Here is a 17,949-nt window from a genome sequence, read left to right on the forward strand (position 1 = left end):
TCATTGCTGTCTCTTTTGAACCGGGAGCTTTTGTAAAAAGTCTATTGTAGAATTTCCTATTTTCTCTTGTACTATTTGTATCATTTGACACAAATGGAGAGACTGTCCACAGACCCGTTCCTCACGCTGCTCTGCTCTCTTCTGTACGGTGGGACATTGGACCCCCATAGGCTGCAGGTCTCAGGCTCCTGCATTCCTGGCTTCTGCCTGTGCTCGGCCGGTGGGAGGCAGTGACGGGAGACTGAGGGATGGGAGAAAGGGAGAAGCCAGGGTATTTCCTCCCTTCCAGAAGCCTCAGGAGGTATACGTGCCAGGGGCCATTTCTCTGCCTTAGTGGCTCTAGCTTGCTCTGAGCGATTCCAGCTCCTGGGCCGGTTCCACCACTTCCTCTCTCTGTCCCACCAGCCCAGTGGCTCCCAGCAGTTGCTAATCCCTGGGTTTAATCTCACAGCTCTCTTGGTGTAACCAATTCTCTCTATTAAATTTCCTCTGTTTCCAATATTTAGAGTGATTTCTGTTTCCCTAATTGGACCCTGATATATCAGCTCCTCTCCCATCCAGCAGTATCTGAGAACGGTTGGTTTAATAACATCAGTGAATTAATGAATGGACAACCACATTGACTTGTTACAAATGATTTCTACATTTCCACTTTCCAAGACATTTTCGTGGCTCCTGCTATCAACCCCTTTTTTCCTTCTATGGCTAAAAATAGCTTTTCTTGAATTCTATCCATTCTCCTACCTGGACTCCCAGCTCCAATCCCCTTGCTCACGTTTACTCACACTTGGGTCCTGGGTGGCATCTGCATCACTGACAGCTGGTGAAGACATTGGGTATGGAGTGACACCATCAATGTCAGAACAGTTGCAGAATCCAAAGAGAGAGGCAGTTAGCTGGGTCTCAGGACAACAAGGCAGGATTCATTCATTCTCCTTCTGCTCTTCAGGTCTAATATGTGACTTTAGCCAGAGCAAGACCAATTTACAGTTATTCCCAGAGCCCAGTGCAATTTGCAGATGAAGAGAAGATGCACATTCGTGGCCAAAGTGGAAGATTTGGATATTAGGCTGGCTGCTAAAGTGCTCCCCTGTGTATGAGACCAGCACACGGCCGGATGGTCTCCTCAATGCTGCCCAGAGCATTATTATATTTCCATGGTCTGGAGGCCAAATGAATAGAAACCAGACATTTGGGAAGGATCTGGGAACAGCCAAAGGTTAACGCACCTGCTCCAGTGGAGAGGGTGGCGTACCCACCTTCCTGGCCTTTCTGCCCCACACGTCTCTCAAATCACTTTGATCCTTCTGTGCTTGGCTGCAAATGAGGCTGACCAGCTATTGAGAAGCTTAGCTCTAAAATGAGAAAAGGAAAATATTACAACATAATGAAATCTCACCCAAAAGGTAACACATTTATTGAAAAAAACCGTTTATTGTAGGCTTAGCACCGAGCTGGGTGCAGAGGATAAGAATGAGTAAGAGGCAATTTCTGCCCTCAGAGCTCCCACTGCCTACTTGGGGGAGACAGACCTGGGGGCAGAGGGACAAAGGCAGGTCGGTGGGCTGAGCTGGAGCCCGCATGTTCCCGCATGGCCCCCACACAGCAGTGAAGAACACGTGCCCTGGGTGAGGTGGCCAGGGGCTAATCCCAGCCTGGCAGCTTCAGCTGTGTGACCTCCACTGCTCTGAGTCTCAGCTTTCTCTTCTGTGCAAGGGGATTGAGTGCGCCCCTCACGGTGTTGTGAGTATAAACTGAGTCTATGCAGGAGAAGTTCTCCACACCTGTCTGACACCAGGCAGGCACAGAACACTGGTGTTGTCGCCGTGGACACCTAGGCAGTGGTGGCAGTGCCACTCCTCCAACAGCTTTACGGGCCCTGAACATCACAAGGAGGAACTGGGACCAGAGAAGGAAGACCATGGGGAATGCCAAGTGGTGACTCCAGCAGACAGCCTGGCTGGTGGGCACTGGGAAGCCCTTTCGAAGATCCTCTGAAGTACCAGGGAGGGTGGGGAGTTTACAGAGGACTCAGAGGCTGCCACATGGATATAAACAGGACCAGTTCTGCAGTTGCCATTGGGTCATGAGATGAATGATGAAGGAACTATGGGAACAGAAGATTGAAAGTCACCGGCCTGTTGTCATCAGGAAAGGCTCCACGCAGGGGCATCACTTGTGCTAGCTCTCAAGCTTAAGGGGGAAGGCACAGGTGGATGGCAGGCATACCAGGAACAGCATTCCAGGTAGAGGAAATGAGACAGGCTGACATCCAGAGGCAAGATGCACCACTGTGAGCCCAGGACTGGAGAAATTCAGTACGGCAGGTGCAGGCAGCCAAGTGACAGGAGCTGAGCTGGAGAGGCTCCACGGGGCTGATTCTGAAAAACCTCCTGGGAAAGAGCTTGGACTTTTCCCAGTAGGCATTAGAGAATCAGAGGAGGTTCTCAATTCTGCAGTGTCACGTTCAGACTTGTCTCAGAGAAGACCAATCTGGCGACACTCAGCACCCTCATTTGGTGGGAGATTGGAGGCAGGGGCACCACGGACCTAAACCTACAACCTCCCCTAGAGGGAATGAAGGTAACCAAATTGACTGAAAAAATATCTCAGAGGCCTAGTCACCTCCTGAAGTGAAACTAGCCTGTAAGTTCCTTGATGGCAAGGACTGTGCCTACTTTGTGCCTGTGAATATCAAGCACCTAACAGGAATGGGCACAGGGGAGGCATATTTGCTGAGTGTTGTTGAATGCATCTGAAAAGTGAAGGATCGATGGGAGTCAGGAGTGGCCAGTGTTCCTGCCTGGAAAGTGGATGAGCTTGGTGCCACTTAGAGCCGGTTTAGGGGATCAGATCATTGGCTCAGTTACAGCCTTGTTGAATTTGAGGTGTCTGCAGAGCACCCAAGTGAGAAATCCAGCAGATTTCTATACAGTTGGATAGTGGGTCCCTGTGAGTTCCTCAACACAGAACGGTGCCTAGATCAACACGCTGATGGGACAGATGAATGAATGAATGTGTCTGGAATTCGGAATGACCTGGACTCCTTGACCACCTTGTACAAAGCAGGGCCCTTGTTATTTAACTCCCTATTCTTTCCCTCCATGGCACGGAAGGGCATGAGTACTCATAGGATCACCTGTTTGCTGAGTGGCTGACTCCCTCCCTGGACTACACATTCTGGGGTGACAAGGACAGTGTATGCTTTGTTCCCTGCTGCATGTCATGGCCTAACCTAGCCCAGAGTGGAAATTAGGTAAATATCTGTTGAATGAATGAAAAGCTAGAGACGTGGATGTGGGTGTGGGCAGGATGACAGAGGAAGGGGCCTGGTGAGCTGGGGACCAGGCCAAGCCTGGAGCTTCTAGGTTCAAAGTTACTTGTTTGCAACACTGTTCTCCAAACCTCCCAACTCCCTCCTCCTCCCCCACTTGCCACACCCCCAAATCTAGCCCTAGTCATGTCATCCTTTCTCTGAGCTGCTGTTTCCTCATCTGTAAAATGAGAAATTATTATGGGCCCTCACTAGGTGGCTGTGAACATTGAATGAAGTAACTCAGTTCAACAGATATTTATACAGGTGATTAAATGCCACAGTGATAAATGCCTTTGAATAAATGCACTAACCTCCATGCTCAGTTCCACTGGCTAATGCACATGCAGATTGTGCCACTATGGTTTGAGTGACATGCTTGCTCTAGAAGGCAGTGACTCATTGACACATTCCATCTCCCTTCCTAGGGAGCACTTCTTTTCCATGACAAAAGACTCTAATCTTGCAATATGAACAGGGGCCAAATGGCCTGTCTCATCCAACATCCTCATTCAGAGTCTGATGACTGAGATCTGTCCTGCGGGGCCATGGCGGTGGGGTCCGGCCACTCCCCACCTCCCCACAAGCTGTTGTGCCAGCTCTTGGCAGCATGGAGCCTGAGTGCCAGCCACTCTGAGAACACATAGCTGGTGAGCAGGGAAAACAGACAGTAAAGCAAAAAAGGATGTGCAATTCCTCGGGCTGCTTTTTGATGACAAAGGCTCAGAAAAAGCAATTCCCGAAAGCAGAAGCCATGCCTCTTCAAACTTTTATCCCCCTGAAGAGCCCATTTGGGAATCTTAATTGTTGAAGGTCGGTCTTTGCACAGCTGTTCTCTCCTTTGGACTGCCCCACCCTCAACAACTTTGGTACTAAAATCAAGCCTTGATCCCTCTGGGAAGCCTCCCTTCCTCCCAGGATACAGATAGATGCCTCCTTCTTTGTGGAGAGGAAAGAGGAAAAGATCTAGCCATTACTGGGTGCCTGTCCAGTGCTAACTATTGTGCGTCATTCTTCATACATCTTCTATCATTTCATAATTTAACCATCTGTGTGGTCAACTTTGTCAGCCCCATTTTACAGATCAGGAAGCTGAAGGTCAAAGACACAGGTCATTGTCAAGGACACAGCTAGTAAGTGGTTGAGCGAGGACTTGTCAAAAATCGAATACACAGTATTTGCACAGCACTTTTTCCGTATTTCTAACAGAGCACTCACTAGTTGTCTGTTTTTTAATTTACCTGCTCAAAAGCGAGTTCCTACAGGGCAAGGGTCTCCTCTAATCCATCTCACTGTCTGTCCCAGCCACACACTGAACAGGTCTAGAGACCTTTGAACACAAGGCCCAGGTCTGCTCAGACCCGAGCACCTCCTTACCAAGCAGGCAGATGGTAAGGACCCCTCTCCCCCAGCAGGGGTGGTCTGGTGTTAATCATGTTACCCTGGTCTGGTATCTCATATTCTCTGAAATGAATCTCGGTCACCAGTGTGTCACTGTGCCTCACCCGTTCTCCAGCCTTCATTGTATGTTCCTTGTTCCACCAACTAAACATCTGCCTCTATTCTTGGTTTTCACTTTTCTTCCTCTGTGGGTGCTGAAACCCTGGTCTGCTTGCCTGACTAGCACTGCAGCTTCTCTCCCTGGCTGTTGAAATCCATCCCCAAGATGCTGCAATAGTTCTTTAGCTAGATGGTGTCCCCTAAAGTCATAATGATGCACCCCCGAGAGCTTTCACTTGGCTATCACCTGTACCGTTGTGGTTAACCACACTCGACTTTACCTCAATAGAACAAATGTGAGTTTGAAACCCAGTTCTGCTACTTACAAGCTGTGTGGCCTAGGGAAAATCTCTCAATCTCTTGCACCTCAATTTCTACATCTATAAAATGAGGGTAATAATACCAACCTCCTAGGCTTGTTGAAAACTTGAATGGGATGATATATGGAAAGTAATGACCATGGTGTTTGTTCTTATTCTCAGTAGCCCAGATCATGCCATTTAGGCATTGCAATATGATCTTCAATTCACTCCTCAAGAAGTTGGCTAAACCCATGTTTGCTTTGAATGTTTGTGTCCCCCAAAATTCATGTTGAAACTTAATCACCAGTGCAAGTATTAAGAGGTGTGACCTTTAGGAGGTGATTAGGCCACAAGGGATCTACCCTCACGAATGGGATTAGTGCCTTATAAAAGAGTGGGAGGGACTAGCTAAGCCATTCTGCCTGTCTGCCTTCTACCACATGAAGACACAGTGTTTGACTCTTCGGAAGCATGCAGTGTTCAAGGCACCATCTTGGAAGCAGAGATTGGGTCCTCACCACATATCAAACCTGCCAGCACCTTGATCTTGGACATCCCAGCCTCCACGACTATGAGCAATAAATGTATGCTGTTTCTAATTACCCAGTATAAGGTATTTCGTTATAGCAGCACAAATGGACTAAGATGCCAACTGAACTGTAGATTTTGTGGAGAGATCTACCACTCCTATATCCCAGCACTCTAAGCCTGTAAACATTGCAGTCATCACTATGCCTTGAAGTCCAGACCCAAGAAAATAAGACCCAAAGAGAAATCAGGTCCCTGCTCACATTTTCTGTCTAAGGACCCACTTTTCTGGATGATGGATCATGGGAGTGATTGATACTGGTAATGATTTCCTACTTCTAGGCCAGCCCCATCTCCTTCCCACAGGGGAACAGTCTTCCTTTGATCTCAACCAGACAAGCATATCAGAAAACATCTTAATAATTCATCTGAACGATGCATACATAATGTAACTGGCATTAGCAGAGGAAGATGGTTTCCTTACAAGAACCTAAAGGGTTGCTACGTCCCTAGCTCCAAGCACAGCACCTGGAACAAACTAGGTGCTGAGATTCTTGCTAAATGACTATTAAAAGGAAAGCAACTTGCCTTGGTCATGTTTGCCTAGCATCTTTCAAAAAAGCTCTTACTAAACTATTACATACTCTTAAGATGTTTACTTAAATAAGTACAACGTTGAGAAGTGAGCTTCCTTTAAGGAAAAAGAGAAACCAGCTGGATTAAACAGTTTTCACAAACTGGCAAAAAAAAGAGGCAAGACCTTTCTTGAACTCATATACCTCCAAGATAATTCTAGGTGTTTTATCCTTAAATATTTTATCTTTAAGTAGTTGTATGCCTTGTACTAGTCATCCCATATTTCTTTGCTGATTATCCATTCCTTCCTACCTGCCCACCAGCCCTGTGCTCTACACGGCTATTATCTTCATATTTAACCCTCTTATTTTACTTGGCTTTTTACTGTCCACTCCCTTGAGTCCCCTGGGGGCCGGCATGGAACAGAGGAGAGAGCAATGGATTAGGGGAGGGCAGAATTCAAACAGAGAATCAGACCTATGCTCTCTGCATGGCCAAGACATTTACCTTGACCTTCCTGAGCCTCATTTTCTTCACCTGTCAACTAGGGGTAGCATCTCTTATTTCATATCATCATGAGGAGTGGAAGAAAATGTATGCAAAGTGTGTAGCTTGTTCTACAATAGACTCTCAATAAATTTAACTTCCTCTTTCCTTCTCTCCCTTTTTCAAAGTAGTCAGGATATAAATTTTACATAAATAAATTACACGTTATACTGGAAATCCTCAGAAATGATTCATGTAACCAATAATAATTTTAATAGTAATAATAGGTTACTCTAACAACACCATCCCAGCTCTGACAATCAATCTACCTACTTCGGCTTTGTCATCATATAACATATAGTGCTCAAAGTTTACCCTAGAACGAGGTGAATACACATGATTTCCTATTTTCAGATATTTTCTAAATGCTCCTTTTTTACATCAGGGTATTCTGCTACAGATCATTACTTACGGTGCAAACTGTAAGTAACATGTCTGCCAAGAAATGAAAAAGACTGAGACGTGATGGGAAACACTGAAAACCTTCAAGCAGTCTCTGAGACTAAAAGTAAGATTTGCAAACATCAAGAATGTGCTGAAAATACTGATTTCTGCTGCTCAGTACCCTGAAGAATGGCTGGCACCTTGTTGGAGAATGTGGCACATCGTCCACAGTACCCAGAAGAACAAACGGTAGCTAGGCGCTTGGAAGACCAGAACTGTCTAGAAGATTTAGAGCCTAACTTCTGCCTAAGGATCCACTAAGCTTTGTTACAGACTACTTTTAAATTGAATTTGGAAAAATTTGCTTCAAAGAACCCTTCAGACTCTCAGCTGCTGTGCATTTATTATTCTGTGTTTCTCTAAGATTTTAACAGAAGCGAATAGGGTAGTTATGAGCGCAGGCACTGGAGCCAGACCGCCTGGGTTGGAATTCTTCTGTTCCACTTGCTAATCGTGTTACCCCGAAGAGGTGATTTAACTTGAACGTGCCTCAGTTTCCTCAGCTGGAAAATGAGGATCATAATAACAGCTAAATAAGATGGTGTTTGCAAGGTCTGGGACACTGTTCTCGGCAGGCAGTAGACCCTGGGTCAGTCATTTATTTGTCCATGATTGAGTGGAACTCACAGGAAAATTCACGCTTGCCTAAAGCTAGCAGCATCTTGTGTATAGTAGTATCATCTCATACTTATTTATTAAATTGAATTATTTATACCTAAGGTGTACTGAGATCTGGTTAAACTTAGGTAGGCCCCAAATTTCACATCCAGAACTCTCCCCACAATGTCTATACTTTGTCCCTACCATTTCTGCCTCCATCAGCCAGTGTAAGCATGTAGGATTCTCCTTATATCAAGCTGGATGCAAGGACCTGCTACTTCATTTGTACATCCAAGTGCAGCAGAGGCATGTTGACACTGACAGAGCCACAAATGATTGAGGAGGAGAGGGGAGAGAAAGAAGGAAGAAGGAAGAAAGAAACTGACATTTTTGATGCGTACTTAGTGCTAGCACTGCACCAGGAGATTTCATATGACCATCAGTTCTTAGGCCAACACTGCCAGCCCTCTTATTTAGTTTTACAAATGAGGAACATAGATCTCAGAAAGGTTTGTTGACTTTCCCAAAGCCAGCCTCTAGTTGAGAAACTGAATGTAGGACCTAGAAGATTATAAGGTAGATAACAGGCTCCTATGCCATTCCAGAGTCATAGTTCTTAAGCCTACTGACAAAACAGTCCCCAACCCTAACAGCTACCAATGATAAGTGCCTACTACATCCTAGGACCTACCACTGTAACTTGACCTGAACCCAACCAAAATGCACAGACCTCCCAGCCCTTCCTGGTCCAGGGAGATGAGAGCCCTGCTCTGCCACTGTAGGCTGCCTGAAGCCACTAAGGGGCGCCCTTGCACTAGGAGCAAACGGAATTTGACAGCGTGATTAGTGTCAGCTGGGGCTGGGGGAGAGCTGCCTCCATGTTATTATTCACAAGTGTATACGAAGATGTGAGTGAGAACCAGAGTGCTGAGGGAAAGTTACAGGTGACCTCTGGCTGGTGCCCCATTTAGCTTTGAGGAGTGGGCTCCCAATCTCACTGCAAGCTGAGTTTACATAGCAGTGTTGAGAAAATTGAGTCAAGAAGCCAATGTAGTGGGGTATGCTGAGCATTTATTTAGTTAAATGGCACCTCATGACTCAGAATGAAATAGAAATATCAGCCTGATCACACATAGTGAGAGTGTTTGTTGCTTCGAGAAGTTTTTATTTTAGGGTGTGTATGTGTGATGCGTTACAATCCTACTACATATCCTACTGTGAGTCATTAATTAATAACGTTTAAAATACACTGACCTCAAAAGTTTGCATAAAATCCATATTCCCCGACCCTAGACCAGAACCAGTGAGTCAGTGTCTCATTTGGGCCTTGAAGCCTGTATTTTTGATAGGTGCCCGGGCAGCTCTGATGATCAGCCAGGCTTGGGAATCACCTGTTAGAGGAAATGAGCGTGCAGGTGGGGTTTTTCCACCTGCCTTCCACCTCCTCTCCAATGGTCAGGGCAGGAGAAACTTTTCACTTCAAGAACTTGACCCTAGCAAAGCAAGAAAAGTCACACAGGCTGCACATAAAATGGGACACGGGCCACCTGCCCTGCCCGTCCCCAACCCCCAGGACAGCTACAAGCCCCCAAGAACTGGGAACTGGGTTTCCAGCACCAGCTCTGTCAGAAAAACAAACAAAAACCCAGAGAAACAGAATCACTTCAGAGGCAGCCAGATCTGTGCTCAAATCCTGATTCTTCTACTGACTACCTAAGTGACCATGAGCAGGTTATACCATCTCTCTGAGCCTCAGTTTCTTCACTTTTTAGAATGGGAATAATAGCAATTGGCAGGGCTCTTGTAGGAGTATAAGCATAGTAATAAAATGCCTAGATGGTACCTGGCCAAAAACATGTGCTCCATATATTAGTCCCCTCTCTGGCCTCCCCTAAATCCCCCTGTGAGCTTAGACGCTTCTGTCCCCTTTGGGCTTTGTTTCCCTGGTCGTGAGAAAGCGTTTTCCGAAGCTAAGTCGCCATCCGCACGGGCGGAGTTGGACGCAGGCTGTCACTGATGGAGATGACACTGCCCAGCCTGAGCGTTCTGTCCTAACAGGAGACAGGCCGTCCGCATTCCTCAGCAACCCCGCGGGCCTCGGGGGGCGCAGAGTGAGAGCCCCTGGGGAGCGGGCGACTGTCAGACCAGTCCGGGGGGAGAGTGGGAAGAGCTTGCTGGGACGGGCTGGGGTCGGGGTCTGCGGACCGAGCGCGCCGCTGCCCCCACCGCAGGTTCCCGGCCAAGCTCTGAGGATGGAGGCCGGTCCCTCCCCGGGCGGGGGAGGAGCCAAAGCCCAGGTGGGGCAGGTGGGGCAGGTGCGGAGCTCAGGTGTGTCCCGGGCCGGCCGCGGGAGGCGACTGCTCCGGGGCGCGCAGAGGCGGAGTAAAGCGCGCTGCGGGGCCCAGGACCCAGCTCTGGGAAGCCGGGTTTGTCTCCCGGCCTCTGCCCGGAGGAAAGCAATGGCAGGGGTAAGGAGTGTCGGTTTGGATGTCGCTTTCTGTGTGTCCTTTCTTGCCGGGTCTAGCTCCTCCCAAACAGGAGCCCCACGGAACGGCCACCGGTGCGTCCTGCCTCCCGGACAGGAATACACGTGCCCAGTACCGGCGCGGTTCAGCCCTCAGGGGCCTTGCTCGGGGCAGGTGGCCGTGAGCGGGGTGTGCCCTGTGCCGCCTCCCAGCCTCAGGGGACAAGAGGCTTAGAACGATGGCGCGAGGGCTCCCAGCTCCAAGCAGCCAGCTGGACTTGTCACCCACCCCCAGCCCCGATCAAGGCCGGTGGGCTCCTCCCTGTGTTTACTTGCCCTCTGGAGGGGGTCCAGCCTCCGTGGGGATGAGTGGGCTTCCTGGTCGGAAGGCAGGGCTTGGAGGCTACACGGTGCTCTTCTGTGGCTCGTGGCTTTAGATAGGGCTCTGCTCCGTACTAACTGCGCGGCCTGGGCCAAGCGTGTTCTCCACCTGAGCCCCCGGTTCCTCACTTCTAAAATAGGATTACTACTAGAATAATTAGTTTGTGAGATTATTGGAGGGGTTTGAAAAAATAGGAATGACCTATAGAGAAGTCCCCAGCACCAAGCCAGGTGGCATTTCCTTTTCTTTGGGTGACTGAGTGTTGTTTGCATAGTTGGAGATTTCTCTGCCTGGCTGACCACATCTTGCTTTTTCCTTCTCCAATTCTCCACTTTCCTCTATCTCCTCTTCAATAAGAAGACGTGTGTTTTGCTCGGTATCTCCTTCATTATACGTTTGGAGTCACGTCAGTTTCTCCTGTGCATTATGTGGCTTCCCACCCAGGTGTCTGGTTTTAAATCAGGACAGAAGTCCCATTTCAGCTGTTGCTAGTCAGGAAAAGCTTCCCTTTGTCCCAGGGGATAGGACATGTCTCTGTGGCAGATCACTCCAGTCCCAACAGCTGAGTTTTTGGAAAGGGCGGGCAGGGCCACTATGGTACAGCTTCCATCTCTCCTCCTCCGAATTATAACCACCCCCCAACCTCCACACACACCCCGCGATGTTTAACGACTTTTGAGAAACTCCTTGATTGGAAAAGTGTCAGGCTGAATAGATTTGGTGTGGTCGTAAGGAAAGGAAACCGAGTTACAGTTTGCTGTCTCTGACAGGCCAGGATCTGCGCTGGCCTCTGGTATTTCAGTTGATCTGCGTGACAACACAGCGAGGTTGATGACATTTGCCCCATGTTTTATTAGTGAGGAAACCAACGGTCAGGATGTTCTCACTTGCTCAGTATCACAGAGCTGGGACACGAGCCCAGATTTGTCAATAACAACTACTGAGTGCCAACTGCAAGCCAGGCATGGCTAGCAAGTATTACAACAGGAGAACAGGTATGATTTAGGCAATTTAGACAAGAATGTACAAAAGGGCATGTTTGTTAGTTAGTAACAGATTTATGGGATAAGCTAATATGATTTCACAACTTACTGCTCAAAGAGAGGGAAAAAAGATCAAAAGAGAAATATGGGTGGTTTCTTAAAGGGAAGATTTTATTTTAAAAAAAATCAACAAAATATTCATTTATTCAATATGAGGGTACTTCAAAAAGCTCACAAAAAGATTTGTATTCTCTTTTAATTCTATTTTTCCATGAACTTTTCGAAGTTCTTTTGTATAGTTGTTGAGCACCTGTCTTGTGTGGTCAGGTCCTGTTTTAGGTGCTGCAGATGCAGCAGTGAGCCAAACAGACAAAAATGCCTGTCTTCATAAAACTTTTATTAAAGCAGGAGAAGACAAACTATATACACACACACACACGTGTGTGTGTGTGTGTGAGAGAGAGAGAGAGAGAGAAATGGCAGTAAATGCAATGTAGATACACAAGGCATGGAAAGCTTTAAGGATGGTTAGGCAGCAAGACAGGCCGCTGTTTTAAATGGGATAGTTTCAAGAAAGTTGTCAATGTAAAATGGCATTTGAGCAGAGACCTGAAGGAAGTAAAGGAATTGATTATGTGAATATCTTCGGGAAGAAGATTCTATAGAGAGAGAACAGCAGATGCAAAGGCCCTGAAGCAGAAGCTTGCCCAGTGTGCTCAAGGAATAGCAAAATGGCCAGAATGGCTGGAGCAGAGGAAGCAAAGAGAGTGGTGAGAGGTAGTGGGGTCAGGCCACGTAGGGCCCTGGAAGCCATTGTAGAAACTTGTGATTTTCCCTTGAGTGAGGTGGAGAGCCTCATGAGTGCTGTGAGCAACTCAAAGACAGGATTCAGCTTGCATTTTACAAGGATTGTCAAGTTACTGTTTTGAAAATTGATGATAGGGAGAGCAAGAGCAGAAGCTGGCTGACCAGGAAGAGGCTCTTGTAGTAATCCAAGCAAGCAGGGTTAGTGGCTCCACCCAGTCTTAAAAGTGAAGGTGGCTAGCAGTGGTCAGGTTTTGGATATATATTAAAGGTAGAGTCAACAGGATTCACTGATGGATTGGACAGAAAAAAAAATGTAAGTGAAAATGAGATTGTTGATGACTCCAAGATGTGAAGCCTGAACATCTAGAAGAATGGAGTAAATGTTTACTGAGATGACTTAATACAGAGCAGGTTTGGAAGGTGATTGGGAATCAGTTTTAGACACAGTATGTCTGAGGGGCTGAGTAGGCACTTGCATGTTCTGGTTTAGAGTTCCTGAGAGAGGCCCAGGCAGGAGGTATAATCAAGATAATCTACATTATCTAGGATAGTGTTGGGTACAGGTGTTTGGTATACATTATTGTGGTGGTTTTAAAACTTGGCCTCCCATTCTCTGGAATTCTTCTCATCAAGAGATGGGATCTGTTTTCCCTTCCCTTGAATCCGAGCAAAAGTGTGACTGTTTTGACCAATACGGTATGGCACATGTGACACTATGTGACTTCAGAGACTGTGTCATAAAAGGCCATGCTGTTTCCACCTCGTTTATAAGAACACTTACTCTTGCAGCCTGGAGCCCCCATGTAAGCAGTTTATACCCCAAGACTTTAGTGCTGGACATACCTCATGTAGACACTCTGGTTGACAGTTCCAGCTAAGCCTTGCCTTCTAGTCATTCCCACAAGGCTAAGCTCAGGACCTTCCAGACCAGCCCATCCACCAGTAAGATGCCACTGAGTGACTTTCATCAACACCCTGTGGAACAGAAGAATCACCCAACTGAGCCTTGCCCAAATTCCTGCCCCCACAGAATTGTGAGATATGGAAAAATATTTCTTGTTTTAGGCCACTCAGTTTTAGGATCATTTGTTTTGCATCAATAGATATCAGAACAATTCAATATCTTTCATTCTTTCTAGTTATAAAAAAAAGTTATTCTCCCCTATAGAAATTCAAGGGAATTCTATAAAATTGTTTTATTATATAGGTTAGACACCCAAACAGAGAGACTGATAAGTCTTTATCAGAGAGTGAAGTTATAGCCCTGTGCATGCCTCAGCCAAGTAAGTTTTCACTTAGTCACACAGTCTTGGTAAGAGAGAACTGTAGCATTTGGGGGCTGGGAGAGCTGATCAGTCAGGGAGCTTACAAAATGGTGCTTGAATTTTTGACAAATGAGCGTTGGAGTTGTCATTGAACTATTAGCTTACCTCTGCCTGTTATTAGTCTAGTGATTTGAGCAAGTCATGGAATTATAAAGTGTAGGAGTTGGGAGATTTCTCAAAGACCAACCATTCTAAGAACTACCATTTTACAGGGAAATTTGGGGCCCAGAGGCAGAAAATGGCAGCACACTTTTTATATGTTTTCCCATGTCTCACATATAGAGGATGCTCCATAAATGCTATTGTTCATTTTGAGAATAAACTCTGAGTCAGGAGGTCTGATCACCAGACCCTGCTCTCTCATTACTTGATAGATGTTTACCAAGCATCTTCTACAGGTCAGGCCCTATCTTAGAATTTCTGACAAGGGGCCCATCTGAGATGCCATCCAGTTGCTCAGCTTTGCAGGGGAGATTGTCAAGAAAACAAACAATTTTAATATTAAATGGAAAGTAGAATGATGAAGAGAGGCACGAGCTTCCATGGGAGCACCGAGGTGGGTGCCTGAGCCAGGGTGGGGTTTATCCCGGGCTCATTAGAGGAACTGGTATTGGAGCTGACTGTCAGAGGAGTAAGTAGTATTGCATCAGGGAAAGAGGGAAGGAGGGAGAAGGAGGCACAGGGGACAGCTAGACAACAGCAGAGTGAGCAATACAGTGGCATGAGAGTTAGGGGACACTCCTTCAGTTAGGTATTACTGGAGCAGAAAGGTAAAAAATGGAGTAGCCAGAATAGAATCCCAAGAAGTAAATAGAGGTCAGATATTGAAAGGCCCTCAGTGCCATACGTAATTTGTCCTGTAAGCCATGGAGCCACTGAAGGGCTTCACCTTCCAAAATGGGAGGTTGAACTAATATCCCCTGAAGTCTTGTTATGCTCTGATCATCTAGGATTGTAAGATTTTCCTAAGTTCATATATGACTTCCTTTTGGCAGAACGCAGGTCTGAATGCTTGTGAAATACCATTTAGCAAGGCTTCAAAGGGCAATTTCAGAGGATTTTTCCTAAATAATCTGACTTTTTGGCAATACTTCACAAGATGTAGGGTAACATCTGCAAAAGTGGACCTGCCAGCTGAGGAGCGTCTATACTGTAAAGGTGGTCTGCTGTTAGCAAGCTGTTCTTGGGAGAGTGAAGTGTGCTGGGGATTAAGATCAGATCATCAGAAGTGAGGTTCAGGAGAGTTTCTTAGAAGGGAAAAAGAAGATTACCCAAGTCCAAAAGACTGGCCCCATCACGTCCACCTCTGCTGAGAAGCTGCACTACAGAGTCCTCTTGGATTGTGATGTTTAGTCCTTGACGGTGAAACATTAAGTGGCCTGCACTACTGCAGGGCCACCATCCATGCCAGCCAGTCTTTTGCCACAACACTGACTCTAGCATTTAGACCATCATTAATTTCCCATGAAGTCAGGTTTCCCCTTCTCCCAACCAGCCACTCATATTTCTCCCCAGGAGAAATGGTTCTAATAGGCAAATCTAATCATGTCACTTCACTGCTGAATGCCCTTCAGTTGTTGCCATGGCCTAGGGGGTAAGAGCCCAAGCCCTTTAGCTGGCTGGCAAGGCCTGGGTGCTCTGGTCTCTGCCCTGCATCGTCCCACTCCAGCCCCCATGCCCACGTCCCTTGTGCGCGTGTGCTCCAGCCCATTGTTTCTGCAGACACACTCTTCTCTCCAGAATGCTGATTATCACTTCATTTATGACTCAGCTCAGACATCGCCTCCCTGAGAAGCCTTCCCTAGCTGCTTGGCCACAGTATATCTTTCCTTGCCTTGCAGGATCTCAGGCCCTCTGAACAGATCCAGGTCTGGACTATGAGATCCCAGAGAGTAAGGATTGTGTCTTGCTCACAGAGACAGCAAAGCCTGGTGCTTAAAAGCACAGACTGTGAGGCAGCCTGACTGGTTTAAATTCCTGGCTCTACCATTTACGAGCTGTTTGGCTTTGAGTAAGTTACTTAAGTTTTCTGTATCCCAGTTCCCTCATTTGTAAAGGGGAGAGAATATCTACCTCTTAGCATACAACTGAGGAGTAAATAAGTTAATACATATAGAGAGCTTAGAACAGCTCAAGGAGCTTAAAGGGTAGTTAGCTCTGGAAAATAAAATAATAACTATAGTAATAATGGGTGGACTGTTAAGAGTTGAATTGTGCTCCCTGTCCCCCCTTCCAAATTCATACGTTGAAGTCCTAACCCCCAGTACCTCAGAATGTAGCCTTATTTGGAGATAGGGACTTTACAAACATAATCAAGTTAAAGTGAGGTGGGGGGGCTTTAATCCAATATAAATGGTATCCTTATAAAAAGTGGGAATCTGGCCACGGAGATATGCACAGAAGTGAGACAATGTGAAAATACATCACGTGAGCATGAAGTGGACCATTTAAAAGCCAAGGGGAAAGGCCTGGGACAGATCCTTCCCTCACAGCCCAACGCTGCCAGCACCTTGATCTTGGACTTCTAGCCTCCAGACTGTGAAGCAATAGATTTCTCTTGTTTAAGCCACACAGTCTGTGATGCTTTGTTATGGCACCCGTGACAAACTAATACACGACACCTTATCAGTAAATTAATTAAAAGAATTTATGTAAATAGTGCAGGGCCCTTCATCCATCAACCTGGGAGGTGTTTTGTATCATGTTGCTACTTTGACCTCTGCAAAAATAACAGCTGTGCTTAGCTCTTCAGAGAAGAAATCTGAGAAGTGTTTATTACCACTCAGTATGGGAAACAGACAGACATGATCTTGGGACCATGGTCAGTGTTCCTCCCTGATCACAGACTTCTTGGTTTTGGTTTTTCCCATCTGTAAAATGTAAAATAACAAACCCCGGGGGGATTTTTAAAAGATTAATCAAAATAATGTAATATTTTATTAGCAATTTTGTATCATAATACTGGAAAAAGGTAAAGTTTTACTTATTACTCTTCACCATCATTATTACTGTTATCATCTTTCCATGTTACAGATAGGGCAGAATCAGGATTCGAACTCAGATCTGTTCAACTCCATTCTCCACCATTAATTGGGTCCCTTTTTATCATGGTTATAGTGAATGGTATATCAGACAGAGGTTTTTAAACATTTTTACACCAGAAAACCTGAATTTGAGTCTAGATCTGCCATCTACCTGTTATGTGGCCTTGAAAAAGTCACTTATCTCCTCTGAGCTTCAGTGTCTTATTTCCAAATGTGTCCAGTAATTTTTTTTTATTGGAACATAGTTGATTGTATATATCTGTGGGGTACAACATTGAATATCAATACCTGTGTGCAATATGTGATGTTCAAATCAGGATAATTAGCATATTTAACGTTATACAATATATTTGATTTTCAGGGCCCTTTACCAATTTCTCCTTTTCCCTTTCCCCCACCCCCTTTCCTGGTCTGTTAATCTGGTAACCTCAGTTCTGTTCTCTTCTTTTGAAAGTTCAATGTATTATTGTAATTGTGTCTTTTTTTTTTTTTAGCTCCCACTAATAATACCTATTTGATAATTTTTCTATAAGAATTATGTAGGATAATGCATTTGGAAGTACTATGAAAGTAATAAAATCCTATACAAATATTCATAATAGTTGACATAATCAAAATTTCCCAATCTAAAATTTGAAGCAGAGCTAACATTAGAATTTGAACCATTTTCTGGACTCTCCATCTCCTACCTTTGGTAAACTAGCTAAGAACTTATCATAAAGATCAGTGTGTGATCTTAGGGGTAAAAAAGAAAAATATAGTTGGGAAACGTTTTTTGTTTGTTTTTAAAACAATTTGAAGGTCAATATACAAAAACAAAGCATTATTATCATTTAAACTTTTTAAGGATTAACAGGGAATTACTGTCTTCCACTCCTTAAAAGAAAATCATCCGAAAGTTTGCCGTGGTTTCATTTTTTCCCACAGTGTTGTTTTTGAGTATATGTACAAGAGCCTTTTCTTTTTTTTTTTTTTTTGTCTTTTTTCCGTGTCCGGCAACGGATCGCAACCCTCAGTGTTGCCCCCGTACCGGACTGGGGACCGGCAACGGGATTGCAACCCTCGGTGTTGCTCCCGCACCTCGCTCAGCCAGTGAGCGGAAACCGGTCTGTATGTGGGATCCGAACCCTCGGGC

General features: G+C 45.8%; 1 protein-coding gene across 1 annotated transcript in view; it reads left to right on the forward strand.

The window, feature by feature from the left end:
- The first annotated feature begins 10,219 nt into the window (after nucleotides 1-10,219).
- The window catches only part of LOC103603554 (chromosome unknown open reading frame, human C1orf168), a 100,804-nt gene continuing 93,074 nt past the window's right edge, over nucleotides 10,220-17,949 (forward strand). The window contains exon 1 of the mRNA XM_008588111.1: nucleotides 10,220-10,277. Coding sequence (XP_008586333.1) covers nucleotides 10,269-10,277 — 9 coding nt within the window. The 5' untranslated portion in view covers nucleotides 10,220-10,268. The remainder of the gene's footprint in view (nucleotides 10,278-17,949) is intronic.

This window comes from Galeopterus variegatus, unplaced genomic scaffold (assembly GCF_000696425.1).
Source record: "Galeopterus variegatus unplaced genomic scaffold, G_variegatus-3.0.2 Scaffold122, whole genome shotgun sequence".
NCBI lineage: Eukaryota > Metazoa > Chordata > Mammalia > Dermoptera > Cynocephalidae > Galeopterus > Galeopterus variegatus.